The 27,883-nt window shown below is 31.6% G+C and overlaps 2 protein-coding genes across 3 annotated transcripts; both read left to right on the top strand.

Moving 5' to 3' along the window:
* Window positions 1-1,429: 1,429 nt before the first annotated feature.
* Window positions 1,430-17,664, top strand: LOC140062159 (ATP-dependent DNA/RNA helicase DHX36-like). 2 transcript variants are annotated; one of them, XM_072108239.1, is made up of 20 exons: window positions 1,430-1,573; window positions 2,268-2,681; window positions 2,927-3,029; window positions 3,484-3,653; window positions 4,230-4,400; window positions 4,519-4,673; window positions 5,688-5,789; window positions 6,549-6,695; window positions 7,013-7,156; window positions 8,076-8,178; window positions 9,041-9,184; window positions 9,617-9,943; window positions 10,280-10,378; window positions 10,508-10,681; window positions 10,807-10,977; window positions 14,312-14,411; window positions 14,739-14,835; window positions 15,206-15,326; window positions 15,732-15,887; window positions 16,435-17,664. In XM_072108239.1, exons 2-20 carry the CDS (start codon window positions 2,280-2,282, stop codon window positions 16,618-16,620), a joined length of 3,072 nt encoding a protein of 1,023 aa, XP_071964340.1. In that variant the 5' UTR covers window positions 1,430-1,573; window positions 2,268-2,279; the 3' UTR covers window positions 16,621-17,664. The 2 variants fall into 2 exon arrangements, with proteins under 2 accessions (XP_071964340.1, XP_071964341.1); XM_072108240.1 differs by lacking the exon at window positions 1,430-1,573 and adding an exon at window positions 1,819-2,020.
* Window positions 17,665-17,747: 83 nt separating this feature from the next.
* Window positions 17,748-27,121, top strand: LOC140062160 (transmembrane protein 214-A-like). Its single transcript, XM_072108241.1, has 16 exons — window positions 17,748-17,989; window positions 18,657-18,925; window positions 19,685-19,775; window positions 20,387-20,518; window positions 20,844-20,926; window positions 21,241-21,346; window positions 21,826-21,907; window positions 22,041-22,142; window positions 22,304-22,343; window positions 22,741-22,842; window positions 23,326-23,466; window positions 23,819-23,920; window positions 24,649-24,766; window positions 24,916-25,012; window positions 25,304-25,472; window positions 26,102-27,121. The coding sequence occupies exons 1-16, from the start codon at window positions 17,884-17,886 to the stop codon at window positions 26,291-26,293; spliced, it is 1,932 nt and encodes a 643-aa protein (XP_071964342.1). The 5' UTR covers window positions 17,748-17,883; the 3' UTR covers window positions 26,294-27,121.
* The last annotated feature ends 762 nt before the right edge of the window (window positions 27,122-27,883 follow it).

The raw sequence follows: 27,883 nt of genomic DNA, 5'->3' as shown, positions 1-27,883 counted from the left end.
GAACTAATGTAGTTTGGTAGTACGTCTAGACTAAGGCATTAAGCTAAAACAATTCAACATTTATTCTAGATACTGTACTGTTTCAATTTCTTAATTTTTTCCTTGCTTTATGAAAAACTTTTTAATATACTCGCCCTTACGTCGTGGAATCCATAGTTGTAGACAGCTGTATTTCGTGTAAAATATATTGTTTATAATTTACACACGTAATTCTTCCAGATCCTGTATCTTTATATTACAGGTTCTGCATAGACATCGTATCAAAGGTTATGTTTTCGGTTATTGTTCAACAAATGTTAAACAGTAGGCCCCTAAATATAAATATGCATGTTCTGATAATTTTTATACCAATATCAAGACGTAGATATGAACATGATTACTTTTACATCATATTTAGGTGTCTACGACAAGCGCTTACTGATTTTCCAAAATTGGCAGCAATCTCAAATTTTGCAGTAGTCCGATTTCAGTTAACTTTTGTTATATGGTTTTTGAGACTGAGCTAACTAGTCATTTTGGTTTTAACAAGGTTGATATTTATGACATAATGATGAATTACGTAATACACGTATAAATAGACTATTATCAGCTGTTCAGTCATGTACTACTTTGTGGCGTAACGGGTAATGCTCAGGTTTAGGTGCTCTCAGCTCTAGTAGATTGGGTTCGAACCTCTACGAATATTTTTTTTTTTTTGGAATTGAAAATAAATATTGTTTTTGATTTTGAAAGAGAGATATTTTGCGGGTTAAAAATGTCAGGCCTAAACAAAGGGACTTTTTTAAAATCGGAAACAAAGTTGCATGGCATTATTTTTCATTAAATAGAATGCCATAAAACCTCGAAAAGAGGTGCTCCTTCATTTTTAGTAATCTTGGGTGGGCTTCTTTTCGAGATTACTTTTGCAAACTAAGAGGAGCTGCTAGGTAGTACCGCCCGGAAAATGTTTTATTTACATGATTTGAACAATCTTCTAATGTAAAGATTAACAACATCAACATTTTAAACATTGACTCTGCTAAAGGGAACACAAAGGATATTATATTGTTTGAAGGTTTGCATGGCGAAACGCGAAATCAAATGTTGATATAAAGATTGCGGTACACCACATAGTTCTGAAAAGAACTGTTGAGTTTCTCAACGTTTCGATCAATATGCTTTGATCGTCCTCTGGTGCCAAATTAGGTCCACTTGAGCACAGTGTATTAACATACGAAAACATTATGACAATGACTTCTATTATATATCACTGTGCTCCACCGGTGCCAAATTTGATCCACTGGACCAGTTACCGTAGTACTACAGTATTTCTAAAGTAAATAAAGGCATAAATGGCGCTCCGTAGAATGCTCTGAATACCACCTCTATTAAAGAATTACTCAAGCATTTTATTTAGGTCAATCGTCATGGGCTATTGCGTTTAGAAGAGCATGGCTACAAAAACAAAATGTCCAAATCACTATTGTCAAATAATTTGTAGATACTGTACCGAAATGCTCCAAATCTGTTAAACCCAAACACTACCTACGCCGTATTTTGTTGTGGTAACATTCTAATAATGTTTAAATAAGAGGTAAATGGAATTAGTAGGCCTATAGGCCTAGGCCTAGGCCTGGCCCTACTACTACTAGCCTCTACTCTAGTAGGTAGCCTACTACTACTAGATAAGAGTAGAGGCGGATCTAGGCCAAGCCTAGGCTAGCTAGAGGCCTAGGCCTACTAGGACCTACGCCATAAAGTACTACGAACGGGATCCCTACGAACGTAGGGTAGGCCTAGGCCTACTACTATTCTAGTACCAGCTAGACCTAGTAGTAGGCCAAACCATGGATTAAAGAATCTTTAATTCATGGCCAAACTAAGCAAAAGGCCATCATGATTATTGATTGATTGATTGTATTTTGGAATTAAAAGAACAGAAGAGGCCTAGCTAGGTCTGGCCTAGGCCTACTAGGCCTATACTACTTTATATGGTATTCTAGGCTATGCTGCAGTAGTATAGGCCTAGTATAGTAGAGTAGTAAGTTAAGGGGTCAAGTTCGCCCACTCGAACTTAAGAAAGTATGACTCACCAATGGCAATGCAATCAATAATAATCCATGCATTATAAAACCTCAAAGTACAGCGCTAAATTAATAATTTACATACAATGCCATTAATAATTTAATCTTAAAACTTTATGCCATTTAATTATTAATCTGATCATTATGATCTACCCTAGTGCTACTGTAATATACTGCATAATCATAAATTGGTCTTATTTTCAGAATGACCAACGGATGTTACATATTTTGTCACTGGCACTGCTAAGAAACTGTCGGCTTGCATCATCAACTACTTTTAGACAAAGTCTAACTTTAAGTATGGCCGAACCGGGCCATGGCTCGTGGAGAGGACGTGGAGGTGGTGGTCCAAGAAGGGGAAACCGTGGCTATGGAGCGTATAGAAACTATGGACGTGAAGCTGAAGGATATGAAGATAGAAGAGACATAGATAACAGGGGTAACAGAGGAGGACGAAGTGGCGGAGGAAGAGGCAGCAGAGGAGGACAAGGTGGCGGAAGAAGAGGCAGCAGAGGAGGACGAGGTGGCAGAGGTGGTCCACCTCCAGGCCTAAAAGGTCGGGAGATTGGCATGTGGTATGCTCAAAGAGCGAAAGCACAACAAAAGCAAATAGACCGGGTAATTGTTTAATTAAATCATAAAAAATATTCTCTCAGTTTCGCCCTAAATGATGCAATGACTGTTTAATAATTTTTTAATTTTTTGCCAGATAATTGTAACTTCTCAATTTTGGTAGATTCTGGTCCAGACGACCCAAAACCTGATATGTATTGGTTCATTGGTCATTGTTTGGATCTAGAATCCATAAAAACTGTTTAAAAAATCAATAGCTCCCTCTAACAAGTCGCCTCCTTCTTTTTTAGGAACCAACCGTAGTGATGCAGGATAGTCATATAAACCGCATCAACCGTTTGTTGTCAGATGTCAAGTCAGACGACACAAGAGATGACCTTTCAGACTCCCACAGTTTGTGATTTTTCAACTTATTTTATGCTGCTGACTGACAAATTCTTTATTTAAATATAATTATTGAATGTTGAAAGTATTATTAATTGGTCATATTTATATTTTCTTTATTCTGACGTAAATTGTAATTTATACCAAGTACACTGAGACTAACACCAGCAAAACAATTTGCAAGTAAAAGTTGGTCAAAAAATCTGACCATCTCTGTCTATACTACACAAGTTTATATTGCCCATATAAGGACATGATGATGTCATACCACTACCATTATGTAGGCATCATTACCATATTTGGGCACATCGCATCACATTTTTATTGTAAAACTAGTTTGATAGTGTAGACAGTTTGCAGTAGTTATAAAAATGATCTTAATTTATTAACTATCTACATTAAATTTATATTTTTTAATTCTATAAATTATTTTAGAATGTATTACTTGGTTGTGTATTTATAGATAACAGCAAAAGTGTAGACAACAATAAAGCATTTTACTCGCAGAAGCTTAGAGACAATCAAGAACTAAATGAAACTTTCTTAAAGGAGTTGGAATCGAAAGAAAATAATATGGTTTATAAACGTATGCAAGAATTTCGACAGAAGCTTCCAAGCTACAAGATGCAACAGGTATTCTAGTTTTGAAGCAGTCAATAATTGTTTTATGGTTGAAAAGCCGCAGATTTTGTTTGCCCAATTCTTGTATGATCATGTAATAACAACAAATGACTAGCACTGCCTGTTGGCTTATACCCTTTTAACATCTGCAAATTGTAACAACTTGTAACAAGTTGTAACTAGGTTAGCATAGTGTGAATACAATGTTGTGGAAAATCTCGCCGAGATTTCACTGGGGACCTCTGTGAAATCTCCGGATAAAAACACACTGACGAGAGGCATGTTTTTGTTCCGAGATGTTCCAAGTTCTTACTGCGTGCACGTGTATTGCCCTGGTAAACTGGCCGATCCTAGCTATCAAATAGCGCGCAACTACGCATTCCTTCCGAGATTTCGCGGGGTTCGTGTGTATGCGTGTATGAAAACATGTAATAAATCAGTTCAAACCTGGTTACAAGCTGTTAAAAGTTGTAATAATTTATGCAGATGTGAAAAGGGTACTAGTTGAGTAGGTACTCACTTTACATGACAATACAAAATGAGTTGTCAACATCTAGTTGACACTAAAAGTAATTAATTTTTTTTCAGGAAATTATAGATGTCATTAACTCTAATCAGGTGGTAGTACTAAGTGGAGAAACAGGTTGTGGAAAAACAACACAGGTATCACAGTTCATCCTTGATGACCAAATAAGGCAAGGTCAAGGTTCATTATGCAGAATTGTATGTACACAGCCTAGACGAATAAGTGCAATATCTGTAAGTGAAAATTGAATTATTATTATTCTTATATTGATTAAATGTTGAACTTATATTAAAATAAAACATTTATCCTGAAGCTCCTCTATTTTAAATTAATTTGTTGAACATTGATTAGGTTGCACAGCGTGTAGCTGCAGAAAGAGCTGAGCCCTGCGGCCGTGGTAACAGTTGTGGGTACCAAATCCGATTGGAAGTGGAGTTTCCTAGACAACAAGGTTGTATCATTTACTGTACTACAGGAATCTTACTGAAATGGATGGAATGTGACAGGTTAGTATTTAAAGATGTATTGTTCCTTGAAAATGAAGGTCGAAATATTCTGAATTTAAATAGGCCATATCAAAGTAATATTAAAGTTATTCACTTTAACTTCGAACTTCAAACTTAAAAAACAACAAGTTTACGTAATTATAAGGGAAATTAATTTGATTACATTTTGTCGAGAAAATCTTCGCGAGCGAAAGTAAACAAAGGTTTCACGAGTATGCATGCATGATATGCTAATTATGATTGTTTACAACTCGTCATGGTTGAGAAGGTATTTTTTTACACAGATCGTGAGGAAGTTTTATGATTATGCATACAGAGTAGCCACACAAGCGCGTTGCATTATGGGATATGTTTTGATCGAAAACCTTGACTGGCAGTAAAGTGAGAAAAAAACATCTGTATTTTAGTTAAATGATTTTTTTTCGACTAATTTTTAGTGAAAGTTAATAACTATTATGATACTTCAAAATGACCCACCTTTTTTCCAAAATCTTTAATTTTTTATTTTTTTGGAATTAATCATGGGTCAATACATCTTTAAACGGAATTAAACTCAATTTTAAAAAGAACACTTTTTCGTTCCTTCAAAGTAACTGACAAAATACCTAGCACTATAATTTGGAGCTGAAATTTGTAGATACGCAAAACAGGCACAAGTTATATGACATTTGATTTTGGATATTTAAAGCCTTTTTTTCCATTACGCGAATTTGCTTTGCCAACGCCATGCAAGAAAAGAATCATGCTACCCTTTTTTAAAGTACAAGAGCACATACCTGCGATTTTCATTCTGGTCGTGTTTCCCTAAGCGGGTCAATCTGGTTGAGAGCTTATTAATGCATCAAATAGAAAATTTTCCAAATTACTAAATTTGCTAAAGTTTATAGATTGCTTATAGTGTTTCTTTCAGTTGAATTCAATTTTCTTTTAGTTGCTGGTTGACAGCTGTTTTTTGTTCAAAGTTATTATCTTGGTATAAACCAAAAATAGTAAAGACATTCTTTTTTATTCCAGTGATTTGCATAGTACAAGTCATGTGATACTAGATGAAATTCATGAACGTGATGTTCTCTCTGACTTTCTTCTTATCATGTTAAGAGATATCCTTCCTAAACGGTAAGCACAATATTGTTTTTATTAAATCTAAAGAAAAAGTCCATGGGCCATTTTTTACATAGGATACAATATATATACATTTCCTAATACTACTTGAAGAATTTAGAATTAAAAAAAAAATGTTCAGTCCACCACAAATTTTGAATGACTTTAAAGCACAACATTTGTCGGAACTGCTTTATAGTATGATAACATGTCTGGTATTGTGTGTTTATATTTTGTGTGTTGTCATTTTCTGTGTTCACATTTTCTGTGTTCACATTTTGTGTGTTTACATTTTGTGTGTTCACATTTTCTTTGTTCACATTTCGTGTGTTGTTCACAGTTTGTGGGTTCACATTTTCTGTGTTCACATTTTCTGTGTTCACATTTTCTGTGTTCACCTTTTCTGTGTTCACCTTTTCTGTTTTCACATTTTCTGTGTTCACCTTTTCTGTGTTCACATTTTCTTTGTTCACATTTTCTGTGTTCACATTTTCTGTGTTCACATTTTCTGTGTTCATAGTTTGTGTGTTCACATTTTCTGTTTTTACATTTTGTGTGTTGTTCACATTTTCTGTGTTCACGTTTTGTGTGTTCACATTTTGTGTGTTGTTCACATTTTCTGTGTTCACGTTTTGTGTGTTCACATTTTCTGTGTTCACGTTTTGTGTGTTCACACTTAGTTTGTTGTTCACATTTTGTGTGTTGTTCACATTTTGTGTGTTGTTCACATTTTCTGTGTTCACATTTTGTATTTTCACATTTTCTGTGTTCTAGGCCCAATTTGAAGCTTATCTTGATGAGTGCAACATTGAACGCAAGCAAGTTTTCAGAGTATTTTGGAAATTGTCCTATGTTAAATATTCCAGGATTCACATTTCCAGTACAAGAATATTTCCTTGAGGATGTGCTGAAACTTACTAGGTACAATACATTTACTTGTTTTACAATTCATGATAAAGTGGAGTTGTGGCTTGACGGTTAAGATGCTAGGCTTCCAATCTAAGGATTATAACTCCACTCCCAAATACTTGTAATAAGACTTTGTTTATGTAGAACATCTTGTGTATGTTTGTCTTGTGAACAGGATTGATATTGATAGTGAATTATTTCGCTTATGGTTATTCTTGGAAATTTGCCTAAATAATATTAAAAAAAAAGAAATGATTAAAATTAAAAACTGTTTCTCTTTTTGCTAATATTGTTAATTAAAATAAAATTTGCCTTTGATTAATGATTAGATACTTTCCTCCGGAGAAGGCCAAACGGTTTGAGCCTGTTTGGGTCAAATTTCGTAAAGGACGTCAAGTACGAGAAGAAGAAATGAAAAAGCAACAGGAGTACCAGGAAATGTTTGATGAATATATAGATCAACAACGAAAACTGTAAGTTCTTATTTGTCTCACCTCAACTCACTTATCCTCTTCAAGCCCTTTGGCCCATAGCTGCAAGATTCCTCCGCCAACGCATCCGGTCCCTGGCCACAGGCTTGGCTAGGTTTCATGATTTCCATCCTAACTCTGTTCTCTCTTTTTTTACTGTCCGTCTCCACATTGTTTTTGGATGTCAAACTTTTCTCCTTCCTTCAGGACACCATGTTAAAGCTGTAATCCTCTATTCGTAACACATGTCCAATCCACTTCATCGCTTATTCTGCTTCTCATGTTGGTTTTGATTAATATGTCAATATTTGAAATGGTATATGGCCATCTAATCTTCAATATTCTTCGCAAACATTTAAATTTAAATGTGTCAAGTTTCTTGTTGTCCCCTTCTGTTATTTTCCATGTCTCACAGCCGTAAAGTAACACTAATATAACAAGTGAAATATAATAAGTTCTTATTTGTGTGTTTATACTATATTATTTTCCTCAACAGATAGGTTTCAATTTTATACATTTTCATAAAATAAGAGAATATATGTAGACTTTCTTCATCCATTTTGTTGTGGAAACAGTATTGTTTGAAACAGTCCAAAAATAACAAGAATTTATAGTAAATTAAATGATCCAATAATAGAAACTCTTTCAGGGATCGAAATTAGAAGTAAAAGAACTTGTCTTATACCACACCTAACTAGAAAAAAGACAAATAAACAACTCCATGACATACTGTAGCATTAGCTAATGTAAAAATATAAATAATTGTCATAATTATTTCAAATATTTCATTTTACGAATACAACTATGGCACATTATGATTGTATTGTAGTTATTTCCACTTGTTTAATTAAAGATATATATAGTAGTAAAATATAGATAGTGTAAAGTTTTATACATTTGTTTGTTTTGTGTTGCTATTTAGAAATGATGAGGAGACAGTCAACAGCCTTATGCATATGGACCATGATATTATAGATTACAACATGATACTGCAAACCATTTTATACATTGTGCGAGAGAAAGGCGTAAGTTCATTAAACTATATATACTTATTTGTATCCAAGTGCGAAAAAAGGATTAGTATATTACAACAGTTTCTAATGTGTAAATAAATGAATGTAAATTATTCTGAATTAAAGATGAAATGAAATGTACAGTAGGTGTAGACTTTAGATACAAGATAATGAATAAATTCCACAAATACTACAGTTAATAATATACTGAATACCATACAGTGATACCCCTACTTTGGGACACCTCTATTCAGAAGACACTCCTATTACATAAAAACACTTTCCTATGAAACGTACAAGGGGAAGTATATGTTTTACCACTACGGATAACCCTTATTCAGGGGACACTCCTATTACATAAAAACACTTCCCTAAAGTACAAGGTGAAGTATATGTTTTACCACTACGGATAACCCCTTTTCAGGGGACACTCCTATTACATAAAAACACTTTCCAAATGTACAAGGTGAAGTATATGTTTTACCACTACGGATAACCCTTATTCAGGGGACACTCCTATTACATAAAAACACTTCCCTAAAGTACAAGGGGAAGTATATGTTTTACCACTACGGATAACCCCTTTTTAGGGGACACTCCTATTACATAAAAACACTTTCCAAATGTACAAGGTGAAGTATATGTTTTATCACTACGGATAACCCCTTTTTAGGGGACACTCCTATTACATAAAAACACTTCCCAAATGTACAAGGTGAAGTATATGTTTTACCACTACGGATAACCCCTATTCAGGGGACACTTTTTGGGACCTGTGTATCCACCTTGGTAAGGGGTTCTGTTGTATAGTAAATCTTTTTAAAACATTCAAGTACAAATAAAATAAATTTACATTGTTTTATTCAATTAATAGGATGGAGCTATTTTAGTATTTCTTCCTGGTTGGGATCAGATAAGTAAATTGAATGACAAATTGATGACTCAACGAATGTTTAAGTCAAGAGACTATCGTATTATTCCTTTACATTCAATGATGCCTACAGTCAACCAGCATGAGGTAAGGCACTGTCTACACTATCAAAGTGTAATGTGCCCAAATATGGTAGTGATATGCTTAAATATGGTAGTGATATGACATCATCATGTCCATATATGGGTGCATGAGGTAAGATACTCAGGGACTATGTCAACATTAGTATACTGCAGTTACTGCAGCAGCCAGTATCTTAAATGTTCTGATGTAAGCATTTCATAACATTCTAAATATAACACATTTGTATGTGTTTATTTACATTTATTAGAGTACACTTTATGAAAAAATGTGATGTGCCCATATATGGACACGATGATGTCATATCACTACCATATTTGGGCTCATCACACTTTTTTTCTCAAACTAGTTTGATAGTGTAGACAGAGCTAACTAATTTTAATGTATTTTAATCTACCATGTTTTTGATCTGTTTTCTATTTTTACATATCAACACAGGTGTTTCAAAAACCACCAAAAGGTGTCCGCAAAATTATAATAGCAACGAATATTGCAGAAACGAGTATCACTATTGAAGACGTGGTGTTTGTCATAAACGCTGGTAAAGTTAAAGAAAAGAATTTTGATGTCAAGAACAATATTAGTACCCTACAACCAGAATGGACTAGTCTGGCAGCTGCTAAACAGCGGAGGGGTAGAGCAGGAAGGGTTCAACCCGGTGAATGTTATCATCTGTACTCCACACTACGTCATAGTCTGATGACGGATTACCAGTTGCCAGAAATGCAAAGGACGCCTTTGGAAGAAGTTGCTTTACAGATCAAGGCAAGAAGCAGAGTACAATTACTTGAATGTTTATGTGTGCTGCTTGGAACAACATAAAATGTGTCCTTTTATTTTTATGTTTACCAAGCAGATTCAGGAAGGTAGCACTAAGTGCGCACACCTCTCCCCTTTGAAAGCCTCAATGAAGTTAACTCCCAGTTAGGGCTTCCCATTTTTAAAGATCCTGATTACGCTCATCAACACTAATTGGGGCGAAGTACTGTAATTAATAAATGGATTTTCTCAAAGCATGAATTTGATTGAGTTTAGTCAACAACTTCATTACATTTGCCATACTTGAATGCATTTGTTTTTCTCTTTTTATGCTTAATGCAGACCTTGAAACTTGGGCTTGTGAGGAATTTTCTAGACAAAGCCATGGATAAACCTGAAGATCGTTCAGTTGAATTAGCTCTGACTGCTCTAAAACAAATGGTAAAAACAGTACTTAGTATTTTACTTAGTATTTGCTAATATTTCAACTATTATTGGTTTATATTAATTATTACAGTATTTTATTTATATAATGATAACAACAAATTATAATTTTATTTTGATTTAAAGAATGCCCTTGATGAGACGGAGAATTTGACCTCACTTGGTTACCATCTTGCTAGACTCCCCGTCCAGCCAAGAATCGGTCGCCTAATCCTTTTTGGAGCAATGTTTTGCTGTCTGGATCCGATTCTTACAATCGCTGCTTCTCTCAGCTTCAAAGATCCATTTTTTATTCCACTGGTAAGTGTATCGTAATAAGCTTTATATAATATTAAATATTCATTGTTCTCATTACTAATCCATATCTGTCAAAGTTGTATGATATTGTTGGCTGTGTTACTAGTGTGTTCTGATTTTAATGCTAGGGTAAAGAAAAGGAGGCAGATGCCCAGAAAGTGAAGTTGTCTTATGAATCTAAAAGTGATCATTTGATGATGGTGTATGCATTCCGTGGTTGGGAAGAGGCACGTGCAACGGGTTCCAATGCTGAGAGGGCGTACTGTTGGAATAACTTTATGTCCATGAATTCTTTAAAGGTAAGGCAAGCACACAAATAAAATCACACATATACAACTTAAAAATAAAATCACAGCATACAAACAAAAGAACACATACAGCATACAAATAAATGAACTCATAAAACATACAAATAAATGAACACATACAACATACAAATAAATGAACTCATAAAACATACAAATAAATGAACACATAAAACATACAAATAAATGAACACATACAGTATACAAATAAATGAACACATACAACATACAAATAAATGAACACATACAACATACAAATAAATGAACACATACAACATACAAATAAATGAACACATACAACATACAAATAAATGAACTCATACAACATACAAATAAATGAACTCATACAACTTACAAATAAATGAACACATACAGTATACAAATAAATGAACACATACAGTATACAAATAAATGAACACATACAACATACAAATAAAAGAACACATACAGTATACAAATAAATGAACACATACAGTATACAAATAAATGAACTCATACAGTATACAAATAAATGAACACATACAACATACAAATAAATGAACACATACAGTATATAAATAAATGAACACATACAGTATACAAATAAATGAACACATACAACTTACAAATAAATGAACACATACAGTATACAAATAAATGAACACATACAACATACAAATAAATGAACACATACAACATACAAATAAATGAACACATACAGTATACAAATAAATGAACTCATACTACTTACAAATAAATGAACACATACAACATACAAATAAATGAACACATACAGTATACAAATAAATGAACACATACAACATACAAATAAATGAACTCATACAGTATACAAATAAATGAACACATACAGTATACAAATAAATGAACACATACAACATACAAATAAATGAACTCATACAACATACAAATAAATGAACACATACAGTATACAAATAAATGAACACATACAGCATACAAATAAATGAACACATACAGTATACAAATAAAGGAACTCATACAACATACAAATAAATGAACACATACAGTATATAAATAAATGAACACATACAGCATACAAATAAATGAACACATACAACATACAAATAAATGAACACATACAGTATACAAATAAATGAACTCATACAACTTACAAATAAATGAACACATACAGCATACAAATAAATGAACACATACAGTATACAAATAAATGAACTCATACAACATACAAATAAATGAACACATACAGTATACAAATAAATGAACACATACAGTATACAAATAAATGAACACATACAACATACAAATAAATGAACACATACAACATACAAATAAATGAACACATACAGTATACAAATAAAGGAACTCATACAACATACAAATAAATGAACACATACAGTATATAAATAAATGAACACATACAGCATACAAATAAATGAACACATACAACATACAAATAAATGAACACATACAGTATACAAATAAATGAACTCATACAACTTACAAATAAATGAACACATACAGCATACAAATAAATGAACACATACAGTATACAAATAAATGAACTCATACAACATACAAATAAATGAACACATACAGTATACAAATAAATGAACTCATACAACATACAAATAAATGAACACATACAGTATACAAATAAATGAACTCATACAACTTACAAATAAATGAACACATACAGCATACAAATAAATGAACACATACAGTATACAAATAAATGAACACATACAACATACAAATAAATGAACACATACAGTATACAAATAAATGAACTCATACAACATACAAATAAATGAACACATACAACATACAAATAAATGAACACATACAGTATACAAATAAATGAACTCATACAACATACAAATAAATGAACACATACAACATACAAATAAATGAACACATACAACTTACAAATAAATGAACACATACAACATACAAATAAATGAACTCATACAGTATACAAATAAATGAACTCATACAACATACAAATAAATGAACACATACAACATACAAATAAATGAACTCATACAACATACAAATAAATGAACACATACAGTATACAAATAAATGAACTCATACAACATACAAATAAATGAACACATACAACATACAAATAAATGAACTCATACAACATACAAATAAATGAACACATACAGTATACAAATAAATGAACTCATACAACATACAAATAAATGAACACATACAACATACAAATAAATGAACACATACAACTTACAAATAAAAGAACTCATACAACATACAAATAAAAGAACTCATACAACATACAAATAAATGAACACATACAACATACAAATAAATGAACACATACAGTATACAAATAAATGAACACATACAACATACAAATAAATGAACACATACAACATACAAATAAATGAACACATACAACTTACAAATAAAAGAACTCATACAACATACAAATAAAAGAACTCATACAACTTACAAATAAAAGAACTCATACAACATACAAATAAATGAACACATACAGTATACAAATAAATGAACTCATACAACATACAAATAAATGAACACATACAGTATACAAATAAATGAACTCATACAACATACAAATAAATGAACACATACAGTATACAAATAAATGAACTCATACAACATACAAATAAATGAACACATACAGCATACAAATAAATGAACACATACAACATACAAATAAATGAACACATACAGTATACAAATAAATGAACTCATACAACATACAAATAAATGAACACATACAGTATACAAATAAATGAACTCATACAACTTACAAATAAATGAACACATACAGTATACAAATAAATGAACACATACAACATACAAATAAATGAACACATACAGTATACAAATAAATGAACTCATACAACATACAATTAAATGAACACAGACAGTATACAAATAAATGAACACATACAACATACAAATAAATGAACTCATACAACATACAAATAAATGAACACATACAACATACAAATAAATGAACACATACAACATACAATTAAATGAACACAGACAGTATACAAATAAATGAACACATACAACTTACAAATAAAAGAACTCATACAACATACAAATAAGATCACACATATACAGCATACAAATAAAAGCACACTACTGTATACAACATGCACATTTTTGTGGAGCTGGTAGCGTGGTGGTGTTTGCCAATCCCAAGGTCTAGGGTTCTCTCTTTCTACTACACTCCCTAAGCCTCTAATAAAAAAAAATAATAATTTTGCTGTAATGGTTGCATATGAATTGTTTTCAAAGCTCTCTATATACTGTATATCTATATCTATATCCATATTTATTCTTTTAGATGTTGGATAACATGAAAACACAGTTTTGTGAGCTGTTGTGTAACATTGGTTTTGTACTTAATAAGAGCTGTAAACAGGATGAGGCTAATATTCACTCGGGTAAATCACTTTGCAAACCACAATACTTGTCTATAAAGCTCTGTCTACACTATCAAACTTTATGCGACAAATAAATATAAGGACATGATGATTTTGTATCACTACTATATTTGGTCATATCACTACCATATTTGGTCATATCACTACCATATTTGGTCATATCACTACCATATTTAGGTACATCACACTGTTTTTGTCAAACTAGTTTGATAGTGTAGACAAAGGTTAAGAAAGACATCAGAAAGTGTATAAGTTTGATCAAGAATTAAGCTATGGTAGTTTTTCATTACTTCCTATGTAAATCTGTATATTTGTTTTTTCTATTAGACAATGAGCAGCTGATAAAGGCCGTCCTGTGCGCTGGACTGTATCCTAATGTTGCGCAAGTGAAATCAAGATTCTCAAAGAAGAAGCAAATTTCTCGGTAAGAAATAGAAAATTATTACTCTTAAAATAATCAGACTTAGGGTCTACATATTTTTTATGTCAGTTTTTCGTTTACCTTTCGTATCGAATCGGACAATTTTCTGGCCAATATTACTATGGTACTGTTTGAAACATGCTTCTTGTAGAGTAAAACAGTTTAATACAGTAGTACCCTCATTAAGGAGATGCAGTACCTTGAGGATGGATTGGCCATAGGGCTAAAACAAACATTCGTATTACTAAAAAGTGTGCTCTTAACAAGGGTGTCTGTTAAATAGGGGTTTCCCCTGTATTGAGGTTTACACTGCATATGGTGCTAAAACACGGTTGTCCTAAATAAGAAGTTCTACAATATTATCTGTTTTTAGTGTAAAGTGCTATACCAAACAAGATGGCAAAGTGGAAATACACCCAAAGTCCATCAACTCAAAGGAGACAAACTTTGCAAGCAGTTACCTATTGTATCACTTGAAAATGAAATCAACCGGGGTAAGTCAACAAACGCATTTGTATGTACATGGTATTCCCTCTAAGGAAGATAAAAATGAAAGAAATAATGTTTGTTTTCAACGGCTATGAGTGCTCACCAGCTAAATGTAGACGCCCCAGAACTTAAGGGGCCCAGAGCATTAGCAGCCCCAATCCAGCATTGGATGGCCCTTTAGGAGTGCTAAATCAGCGGCCTTTGCTCGCTGCGTTACACCACCATTTAAAACTTTGTTTTGCTTAAAATATCACATTACAATCCCTTATTTCTTTAGGTTGTTTATTTCACTTACACTTACAGAACACTCCTAATAACAATAAATATGATACATAAACAATACATATTCCAATAAAACCGTTTTAAAGAATTTGATAATATTTAAAACTAATTTTGTTACTTCTTTCAAGGTGTACCTACACGATACCACAATAGTAGAGCCGTACCCTTTACTATTCTTTGGCGGTGATCTCCACGTTGGAGTTGATGACGATGGACTTGAGATCATATCCGTAGACAATCAAATTACTTTTAGGTCACAAGAAAGCATTGCAGCTATTGTTAAGGTCAGTATTGGTTTAAAGGTTTTAATGGTTTAATGGTTTTAATGGTTTAATGGTTTTAAATTTATATAGCGCAAAATACAAATAGTCTCTATGCGCTGTTTAGCACGAGTGTAAAAATGAAAATGTTGATGTAAAATAAACCATAAACTTACTTCCATAAGTTTATTGACTTATGCTCTGTCCGCACCATCAAACTAGTGTGACAAAAAAATGTGATGTGCCCATATATGGACATGATGATGTCATTTCACTACCATATTTGGGCACATCACACTTTTCAAACTAGTTTAATAGTGTAGACAGAGCTTAAGACTTTATAATGTCCTAATGCTCATAAATATTCATTCATTGTGTACAACATTCATAGTTTGTGGAACATTGCTGTAAGCTCTGTCTACACTATCAGATTAGTTTGACAAAAAAAGTGTGATGTGCCCAGTGTAGACAGAGCTTTCGATCATTGTGTTGGATAACTGTACTACTGCATGCATGATTTTTAAAAAATAAAAAATCAAAACTTTTGGATTAATTTGTTTTTTTTTCGTAGGATCTCCGTAAAGAATTAGACAAACTGTTGGAAAAAAAGATAACCTGTCCGGGGTTGACCAATTGGAGCAATACCGTAAAAGAAGGGAAGATAATGAATGCTATTGTTGATTTGTTGACCATGTATGGTACAAAACATGATCAGATGGCAAGAGATGATGAAGATGATGACGATGATGAATCATAAATGTATTTTAACTTACTTTAAAATTTAATTTTGATGTTTTTGATTTTTTTAAATAATATTTTTGTTTATACAAAACATTGTATCTTCTGAATAAACATGTGTAAAATAAACTGCTTACTTTACAAAATGATAATCTTACTTATAAACAGTTCTCAAAATGACAATGCAAGATATTAAAGGAATAGAGGTCTCAGCAAAAACAGAGTCACACTATTATGTCAAATAACATAATATTGATTGTCATAAGGTTTTAAAATATGATTAAACAAGAAATATTTCTTACAAAAAATGCTGCTCGCTTATTGATGTAACAGTTTTAAAGATATATTGTCCCTCTGAAAAATATTTTTTATTTCAAATTTGTTTTTGAATGTGTCATTTTATTGTCACATAATAGTTATTTTACCTGAAAAAATGTAATCAAAAGCAAAAAATACCTCAATTGTCTGTCAGACAATGTGGTTTTTGAGTTATAATAATTAAACGTTTCTTTTCTCTTTTTATAATGTGAATTTTGTTACAGAAGTGAATAACTTTGATATGAAACAGACTCAATTTAGTTTATTTTATTGCTAAGGTCAAGTCTGGGGGTCACTTCATCACGAATTAGATACTTCAAGTGTGAAGTATCATATTACAAACAAAAACTTTCATGGACTGTTTTGATAATAATTCAAATGATTATCTGACAGCGAAATACAGTATTGTCATGGGACTCATAAATACCAGAAATGCAGCTGGTACCTATAAATTATAGTCGAGTTTCCATTTTAGCAAAAATGTCAAAGTGTAGTACTATAACTGCTGCTTGATTTCATCTAATAAATGAGTCATCTCGTGTGACGTAGCGGGCTAGAGCAGCAGCGTGAAAACATGTGAAAAGTACTAGATTTTTGAAATTTAAATACAGTGCTTTTTTCAAAATGTGTATTTATTTTGTTTAAATGATGTGTAAGCCATAAACCTTTGAAATTTGATATACAGTAGAACCTTTGTGACACCCGGGGTGAACACCCCTGTGACACCCGGGGTGAACACCCCTGTGACACCCGGGGTGAACACCCCTGTGACACCCGGGGTGAACACCCCTGTGACACTTTCTTGTGAACTGAACATGCAATGGAAAGTTAACACTAGCCTATGTCCAACCCCTATTTACTTTGTTAGGTCCGAAGCCGGACGAAGGTTATTTTTTTTTAAACTAATGGCAGTTTTGGCGTTCCATATTCATAAAATCAACACATCATCATCTCTCTTGTCAAAATGGCTTCGCCGGCGAAATGGGACGTCGTATCTCATGGAAAGAAAAAAGATAAGAAAACGTCAAAGAAAGCGTTTATTGAAAACGCTACTATAGTCGATACTTCTGGTATGTTCATTAGTATTAAATTGAAAGAAATAAAGGCATGGAATGGCCTCCTACTTGTTGTTTTACTATGAAAAGTCTAGGCTAGACTGCGGTCTGTTCGTACGGAAGACAGCCGGCTGCTGTTGGCCGAGAAATGAGCTGGCATCCGGGTTGACCGACAAAGGATCATACAGTCATACGGCTAGCAATCTGACTGTACTGTGTACGGATTGTGTACCATATGGTGCATCCGTGACCTTCCCAATGTTAGGGGTTTGATTAATTTTAATGTAATTTATAAATTTATATAATCATAATAGTTTATACACACTGTCTGCTGTAGCCCATGCATTAATTAGTTAAAAAAGGTATTTTTTAATAATATTTATAAAATATAAACTTTGACCTAGGCTAGCCTGGTGATTGGTAGGCCTATGCCTAACTAGATGTTTAGCTGTTCCACAACCAAAATATCCAACTTAAATAAAGATAGATCCAACCCAAAGACCAACTTTATACGCTTTCCATTATTTTAGGTATCTTAAAAAAATTTATATTAATTACTACTCCCACAAACAAATCATTTTATATCATAATCATTCATATTTGGTTTCTTTATATATTACTTGTTATAATAAATATCAAAATTTATTTTTTATATTGAAATGAAATTTACTTGATTTCAAAGCTCCGTTAGAAACCAGTAAAACCATTTATCAAGCTTTGGATAAAAAACAGAAACCATTAAGTCCTGTGAACAGTTTGACGACAAGCTCCTCCTCTAATGGAATACAGGCGAAGAAACCAGCACAAGGAGGAGACAAAACAACAAAAACAAAGAAGAAAGAAAAGAAGGCAGCACCAGTAACATGTTTGGAAGATGCTTTGAAAACATTGGGCTGTAATGATATGAAAAAACAATTCAATGAAATCAAATCCAAAAGCAACGCTCCCTCTGTGAGTTAAATTTTATGGTTTTGATCTTTGTTTTATGGAATTAAACCTAGTATAATAACAGTAATTGTACAACAATGTAAACAAGCAGTATTATTATTAGACTTTGCCAGATGCAATGCAATTATTATGCAAATATAACAGTTTTTTGTACAACCCTGTAAAGTTTATAATATTAGATTGATTGATTAAAGATATATTTGTCGTATTCGAGTGAACCGTTGAGTAGTTTTTCCGTTGAGTACTTATTTAACGAAGTATTTTGAGCGTTGAGATTGTTCTTAACGAAAAAGCTTTCGTTGTCAACGTTTTCTATTCGAATGACTTTCTGTTGAGCACAAATTTACAATTCGAATATAAAAAGTACTCAACGAATCTTTACGTTGACAACAAAAGTTTCCAATCGAATACGACAATTGTCCCCCTAGAAAAATGTTGTTATAATAATATGTTTTTTAAACAAAATGGCCCATTTTATTAAATGTTTTATTTTATTAATCTTCATTTATTTGGGGGACAATACATCTGTATGATATTCTTACGCTGATTGTTTACATACAGTAGTGTAAGTTCTGCAGGCTTTTTGTTGACAAGTTTTCTTGCTTACCATATTTTGTTACTATTCCCTTCAGTTTCGGAATTAAATTACATAAAAGTGAAATGTGTTTATATGTGCACCCGCCGTGACAAAATCCATAATTTTATCATTAATATTTATGATTGTAATGTACAGTATAAATTAAACTAAAATTTGTTTTTCAGCTGTGGCTTGGAGAGTTTGTCAACTTCTTGAATGTTAAATTGAATGTGGCTACTAAGATTACAGATCCTTTCTTCTTAGAAAAACCACCAGGTATTGTTTTTGAATTTATAATAAATTTGTTTTCAGTACAGTATAACAACAATCGCAACAGCATCTTTGTTCTCCCAATTTAGAATTAAATTCTGGCTAATTAAGCATGTTGATATCATAGCATAATTTACCTAATCTAATATGAAAAGGTAAAATCACTTTATTTGGCCAATTTATTCTTGTAAATGTTGTTAGCAAACCAACAGGCTTTGAGATAACACTGCAATAACCACTATTAATTATTATTATTGTTTTTTTGTAAGATCAATGCTGCTTATTCGTTCATACATCAGCTCTGTCTACACTATCAAACTAGTGTGATGTGCCCAAATATGGTAGTGACATGCCCAAATATGACCAATGTAAAGCTCTGTCTACACTATCAAACTAGTGTGATGTGCCCAAATATGGTAGTGATATGGCATCATCATGTCCATATATGGGCACATCACATTTTTTTGATAGTTTTTTGACAGAGCTGAAAGATTGTTTGGCCTTGCCTGGTGGTGCTAGATGAGGCTCATCAGCAATTGCCTATTTTGTTATGATGTATGAAAATAAAATTGACTTCACTTTAATACAGCTCTTTTTTCTTGCATTATTTTTCACAGCTTACCCTCTGAGTGCATTAAATCAAAACCAATTGGAGTTCCTAGTGGCAACTTTTAAGCAGTTTGATGAGTCCATGCTGGAGCAATTTTTTACTTATTGTATGACGGAGATGAAAAAAGACTCTGACAAAAGTACAGTTGATCAATTATTGTTTTTAATTTCATGGATTAATTATAATTCTCTGATTTTAATACCAGATCAAATATCAAATTTAGTTTATACAAGATGTACAGTATGTAGGATAGTATGTAGACTTTAGTTTATGATGCCTTTTAGTACCTGTACTTGGTTTGATAATACATTTTCAAAGTTGGTGCAGGAAGAAAAAAGTAAGGCCCCAAAAACTGTACTATTTATTAGATTTGTTTAAAAAAAAGGTATTAATTAAAAGAGAAAATTATTTTTTAGTAAACATAATTAAAGACTCCAATACTTAGTATCCTGTTGTATTTACAGCTGGTCCTAACTATGGCTACAGAATTACACTCCAGTGTCTTGCTAGAAACTACCCACAATTTGTTTCCAAGTCAACAAAATTAGTAAGTAAAAAAAATAATATATGAAATTGAATACAATATTTTTGATAACTTTTACAACAGAATAGTTGAAAGTTAAACTATAAAAATAGCTATGAATGGTAGTATATTTACCGTCTATAAATGTAATGAATATAATTCAGAAGTATTGGTTGATTTGTTATTATGACGAGCAATGAATTTCCTTTTTGAGGATCAATAAAAGTTATCTTATCTTATCTTACTTATTCTGATTTTAATATCAAAAGTGTATCAGTGATATTTAAACAGTATTCACTACCTTGTTTGTTAAAATACCCATTTTGTTTATTTATAAGAATTTAGAGTTTATAAAGAAGAAACAAGGGATGCAACAACAATGCCAGTTTGTGATGTGGGTTTGCAGTCAGGCAGGTAATGATGATGTACACATAGCATTTAAAGGTAAGATAATTACTTTTGTTATTGTTATTTTTTTATATTTTGTACATAGTTTAGTTTAAGTTTCCTTGTAAATAGGCCTTCTTTCATTTAAATTTTATTTTACTTATTCTGGACGCACCTTCATTCAATAATTGTGCCAAAGTGTAAGTTTACTGAACTTGAGTTGTTGACATATAGAATCATGGTTGGTTAGGAATATTGTTAGTTTGTGATGTAAGTCTGTATTCAGACTGGATGAGGTTGTCCTAGCATTTAAATGTAGGGTGAGGAGGCGGGTTACTATGTCAGTTTGTGATTTGAGTTTTGAAATCAAAATTCTAATGAAATAAATATATGGGAATGGCTGTTAAACTTGCCTTCAAGCTTCATTTAAAGTTAAGTTGCCTTATTTTGAGTTAATTGCGCTACATATATTATGTATATGATAATAATTGCATTGCTAACTGAAAGCCTCCTTTTTTTTTTTCTTTTTTTTTTAGTTTGGAGTGATCTGATGCTTCCACTTATCGGCTACAAGGCTTTTTCACAGTTTTCAATTAATTATCTTGAGGAAATAATCCAGTAAGTAATTTCATTGTTTAAATATTTGTTTTCTTTAGGTGATCCTTCAATTAGTTAGCTATTTTTCACTGTAGCAAGCTTCATGTGTAAAATAACTTTATAATATACTTTCTCTCAAATATTTTGTTTTCAGAAGAATGAAAAAGCAGAAAGTTGCCAGGTTGCACATAACGCCAAGTGAATTCTTCCCAATTTTAGATTTTGTCTTCACACCTAATCAGTCACTTCCACAAAAGTAAGTTGCTCTTTTTTTCACAATCGTCAATTGTCTTGTTTATTTAATTTGTGATACTTATGTAACACATTATATAAGTAAATATATAATAATATATGTTTAAAATACAATGATGTATATATCTGTGTATTATATTTTTTTTAATGTCTATTGTTTTTCAGTTTACAAAAGAAATTAGAAGATCTATATCCAAAATTGAAGGTACTACATTTTAGATTTAAATGCTAACAAATTCATTTTGTGCGTTGACCTCATGTCAAATTATCTTAGGTCATGTCCATCTTGAGTCATATCAATCTTAGGTCATGTCAAATTATCTTAGGTCATGTCCATCTTGGGTCATGTCCATCTTGGGTTATGTCAATCTTAGGTCATGTCAATCTTGGTAAAAAAAAGTAACAGTTTGTATACAAGTCTGCACACAAAAATGTGGACATCTTTAACTGCAATGATTTTGTGTGCACTTCACACTGAATCTCATGTCAAGATGAATATCTATTTTACTATAGATCTTTGATTAGGGTCAAAGGTCACCGGTCACCTTGTTGATCTGAATGGAATATGTCCAATGACATTGTATGTGCTATTGTTTTTATAGGAAATGGCATTTGGTGTGGATCCACAAGAGACTCTGAGGCACTATTTTCCTTCTCTTCTTACCAGGCTCACAGGTCACAACTCGTCAAAGTACAAGGATGAAGTAAGCTGCAACAATACTATTGTTTTTGACATAATAATCAACATACAGTACACTTTCATCAGTACAGTAGTTATCAGAACAAATGTATTAAACAAATTGCTAACACTATACGTCATATTTAATTCAGTGAATAAATATGTAAATATATATAAAAGCATATCAGAAAACTTAAAAATGAGTTTGGACAGATAAGCATGTGAAAACAAAGTTTAACACGATTCTATTTTGAGAACTGAGAGGGCGTGGTACAATCTTCTTGGACCACGCTGCTCTCACGTCTTCAACAATTATTACCTTTATACTTAGTTAAGTTGTTACATGTATTACTAACCTACATCATAAATTATCATATTTTTCTGCATACAATCGTTTCATTTATTAAAAATATAAATGTAATTTTTATATTTATTTTAATTTTTCTCTGTATTCTAATTCTAACACCATTGATTGTAATTTATTTTTAAATGCTGTTACTTATTTCAGTTGCTGTTGTGTCTTGTCCGATGTCTGTCTAATGACAGACAGTGTCTCAGTGGCTGGCGTCTTCTTTATGTATCCCACTTACAACAGTCTGCAATACTCCTGAATCATCTACTTGACAACTGGGACGGACAGACAAAAACTGTAAGTTTAAGACTGTGAAATCACATACTATACTATGATCTTCATTAGTAGAACTATCATGTTTTTACTTGGCACAAAGTTGTTTTGTTTGGTTGTTTGCGCAATGAAATATTTGGGGGTTTTTTTTGTACGATATACCGACAGAACATTATTGATTCTATATTAATGACCTAGGCCGAAATATTGCTCCCCTGTTACTCTCTTAATTTTGCCAATGATTTTGCTTAGATTCTAAGCTCTTGATTTTTTTTTTCAATTGGAAACCTTTCCAAAAATCAACGTAAGATATGGAAAGCTCACTGTATTTGATTAGAAGAATTGTGTTATATATTAATATGATATTTTATTCTAGATCCCAAAATCGTGGCTACACGAGACAGTTCACGCATTTAGTATAACAAATGAGGATCTCTCTAGTGACTATAAAGTGGATGAATGCAAGAAAACCTGTCAGGTAGGTTGATCATATGTTGTTTACTGGTTCACTATTTAAACAACATTATAATAATTTTTTTGCCGATGTTATTGCATTTAAAAAACAGTATGCAAAACATGTTAACAAAATGATATTTGTAAACATAATTTATTAATTTTAAAGATGTATTGTCCCCCAAAATCATGAAAAATAAAGATTTATAAAATCAGACTTTTAATAGCCCATTTTCAGTTTAAAAAAAACAACAACAAAAATAACTATTTCACTACGTCAAAAGAAACAGTTAATTTTAACCAAAAACCATTGCCTGACAGACAATTAAGTATTTTTTTGCTTTAATTTAATTTTTTTTAAAGTAAATAATTTAGTTTTCGATCCAGTTTTTGATCAAAATGAAGTACCTATTATGACATTAAAATGGCATATTCAACAAAAAAATTTAAAAAAAAAACGTTAGGGGGACAATATATCTTTAAACAATGTTATTTTAATATTTTCACTTTCAATATTTTATTGCATTTTAAACAACAGAAAAACATGTTAACAAAATGATATTTTTAAACATAATTTATTACTTTTAAGTAACTATAAAATGTAGTATATTGAAAAAGTGAAAAAGTAAAATTGTTATATTGTTTTTGGTATTGGTATCTCATCTCGATTTTATTTCTAGTGTCAAATTTTGTTGTAAAATCAGTAAGTTGAGTTGGTTTAAAAAATTCATAATGATTTTGTTTCCTTTTTAGGAACTGTTATTAAGAATGACTGGATTTGAGTTTCCATGGAAACTAGCTATATTTACTGTCCTCTTAAGTGTTGGTGTTCTGTTGTTTGTTGATGTTTACTCATCAGGATCATTTACAGGTACAAAATGCGGAGTATTTAAAATAGTTTTATTTGTAATAAGAATGAAATAGTATTCATAGTATTCCTATTTTGGTATAGAATTCTAAATTGGAAAACCAATTTATTTTTATTCCTGAAGATTTAAAAACTTACTTGTTTTGTGTTAGATTCTCGGTTAGTGGCCTTTGGCAACAAGTCTGGTGTGACAGCTGTACTATTACAGGCTTGGAGCAAAATAACCTTTTACTCATCGATTGCAAGCAAGTAAGTCTTAGCTATAGTACCTGCATTATCCCTTTTTAAAGTAATTTAAAGATGTATTGTCCCCTGAAAAAATATTATTTAAAATTGTTTTGTTAAATATGCCATTTTAATATCACATAATAGTTATCAACTTTGACCAAAAATTAGGTCGAAAAATATATTTATTTTTTATTCATTCTCACTCCTGAGGATAATCAAAGCATATTGAGAAAGAAACTCAACAGTTCTTTTCAGAACTAATATACGTGGTGTACCGCAAACTTCAACCATTAATTTGTGTTTGTTTTTTAGGTGGCTTCTTGAAAATATACCTAAATATTACAGTACATTCTGCAACTTCTGTGCTCCTTATCTGCAACTGTTACTTAAATATATGGCATACAGCTGCAACTACTTCCTAGAAGTAACTCAACCGATACAATTATGGTTTAAAGAATATATCCCAATTGTAATAGCCTGGGTAAGAATTCTATTTATTGTTTCGACCTCGACCTTCTTTTCAAAATGTTATTAATTAGCTGGTTTATTTTGTATACCTCAAAGATAGAGGTTGTGCTCACCATCATAACAATCGGTTAACCAAGAGTGTTTAAGCTCTGTGTACACTATCGAACTTTGTGACAAAAAAATTATGTGGTGCCCATATATGGACACGATGACATCATAATACTACCATATTTGGGCACATCACACCTTGTTTGTCAAAGTAGTTTGATAGTGTGGACAGAGCTTTGCGCATACATCTTCAAAAAAATTGAATTTATGGAAAATTAACCCTAGTGATAAAATATTATTTTTCACAACTGTTGTAAAAAAAAATTAAAAAAAGTAATAATAAATGTTGACTCGTATTTGTGCAGTCTTCATGACCTCATTTAATATTTGATTTAATTTTGTTTCATAATTTATTTTTATCATAATTCCTTTGTCTTTGTTATCTATTGTTATCTTGCCATAGATAACATACTACAGTTCATCTTTTATTTATGAGATTAATCCATATTTATATTTGAATATGTGAAATAATATGTAAAATAATGTCTAAATACGATCACTTTTACAAAATCATATAAATTATTCCTTCTATAGGTTGAAGCCAAGGCACCAGTTGTACTGGCAGAGGTTTCAAGATATCTGCAAATTATGTATGAATTTGTAGCTTATTATTGTGGACTTATTTTGGTATTCATTGCTCCTTATTTTGTTGCTGTTTATAATGTTGTTGAGCCATATGTTAGTCAAGCATATGATGCTGTCATTGCCTTTGTCAAAAATGTTTAAAAATGTTTTTTTAACACAAATTAATTATTCATGTACTGACAAACCAAGAATGTTCTTATGGTCGTAATATAATTGAAAACAGACATTTTGGGCCATTTTGTGCCATATTTGTGATTTCTTTAAATCTATTCTCTTGGCCTGATAAATGAAACTAAACAAAACCAATATGCCTGTTCACATTCAAATAATTGGGAATATTATTTTTTTCACATCAACTTTGTCGGTTGCTATCTTATGACATCATTTTTATGATATGCGCATGTGCAAGTCGACTGCCACTTGTGGCATTTTACGAGTAGACGTATGACGTCATAAGACTGCAAAATATTCAAATAAATCACAGATTTGATTAGTTTAGTTAGTATTGTATAAATATAATAATATATAAAGTAGATTAGTTTTAGATAAATTATTTTTCTTTCAGTCCATGAAGAAATAAGTTATTCTCCATGATCAGTCACAAACTTCACTATAAACATCAGAAATTCTAAAACATTTTCTATAAATTAAATGTCACAGTAATACTATATAATACCTAATATTGTTTTTAGATATTTTGTTTTATTAGGACTTTAAGTTGACAATCATATTTAAATTAGTTTATGTTGCAATACCATAGATTCACACCTTATGATCTTCTCTGCGGGTATTATTGTTTTTTAGCAGGGAAAAGTGAATTCACTCGTCCCTGGTTTTTAGCACCTGCGAACTAAAAGTTTGTTGATAACCCTATAACAGCATTGTGTAGCTGAGCTGATCGGCACACCATTTTAAAATCGTAATTGCATTATAAGACAACATTAACAATAAAATGAATCGCAGTTTAAACTCTTCAGATTTTCTTATGTATTTTGATTTTTTAAAGCTAGTAGTGTCACATATGTTCGTGCAAAGTGTTGATGTAGGTAATGGCTAACCAATCAAATAGCTCAGGAATGTTCAATTTGTGCGAGAATTGAAAACAAGCGGATGACATGATAAACACTTTAAAATCTGTAGGCATCAATTCAGATTCAATTTTGTCCATATAGTTATAGTAAAGATGTATGAAGCATGTCGCGAACAACAATATGAACAATTATGATTAATAAAATCAGACATTGAATATGCCATTTTTCAGTTTTAATAAAGTTATTCACTTCTGTAGAAAAAAACTAATTAATTATTTCACTTATAAAAAGACAAAATGTCCAATTAAACTCCAACATTCTGATCGACTGTTTTTAGCTTTGTATTATAGTTTTTTCAGGCAAATATTTGTTTAAACCAATAATTTGTTGTCAAAGTGAATAACAAATTACAATCAAATGGCATAATATTAAACAGAAAATGGTTTCAGTTATATTGTTGTATTTTGGTATATCTTCATCATACTGCACATTTATCAGTGGTTTTCAATTTCTATTTCAAATCTATGGATTTTTTTCAATTCATATTCTTTCGAAACATGTGATTGTTTGGGAATTTGTGATTGTCTGGGTATTATTTCCTTGTTATGTCAGAACTATGACCTGAACTCAACTATTTTTGTAAACTAGAAAATAATGGCGAATACAATTGATTATTTCAATAACACACATTTATTAACAT

Source organism: Antedon mediterranea, chromosome 11 (assembly GCF_964355755.1).
Source record: "Antedon mediterranea chromosome 11, ecAntMedi1.1, whole genome shotgun sequence".
NCBI lineage: Eukaryota > Metazoa > Echinodermata > Crinoidea > Comatulida > Antedonidae > Antedon > Antedon mediterranea.
Note: the sequence above shows the minus strand (reverse complement) of the source record. Positions and strands in the feature narration are given on the sequence as shown.

Excerpts from the sequence above, each read along its gene's own strand:
- LOC140062159 (XM_072108239.1), top strand. The coding sequence starts at position 2,280 with ATGTTACATATTTTGTCACTGGCACTGCTAAGAAACTGTCGGCTTGCA. Across the intron at positions 14,412-14,738 it reads TGAGGCTAATATTCACTCGG|ACAATGAGCAGCTGATAAAG; the intron begins GTAAATCACTTT and ends TTTTTCTATTAG. Across the intron at positions 14,836-15,205 it reads AAGAAGAAGCAAATTTCTCG|TGTAAAGTGCTATACCAAAC; the intron begins GTAAGAAATAGA and ends ATCTGTTTTTAG.
- LOC140062160 (XM_072108241.1), top strand. The coding sequence starts at position 17,884 with ATGGCTTCGCCGGCGAAATGGGACGTCGTATCTCATGGAAAGAAAAAA. Across the intron at positions 21,908-22,040 it reads TATCTTGAGGAAATAATCCA|AAGAATGAAAAAGCAGAAAG; the intron begins GTAAGTAATTTC and ends TTTTGTTTTCAG. Across the intron at positions 23,921-24,648 it reads AATGCAAGAAAACCTGTCAG|GAACTGTTATTAAGAATGAC; the intron begins GTAGGTTGATCA and ends TTTCCTTTTTAG.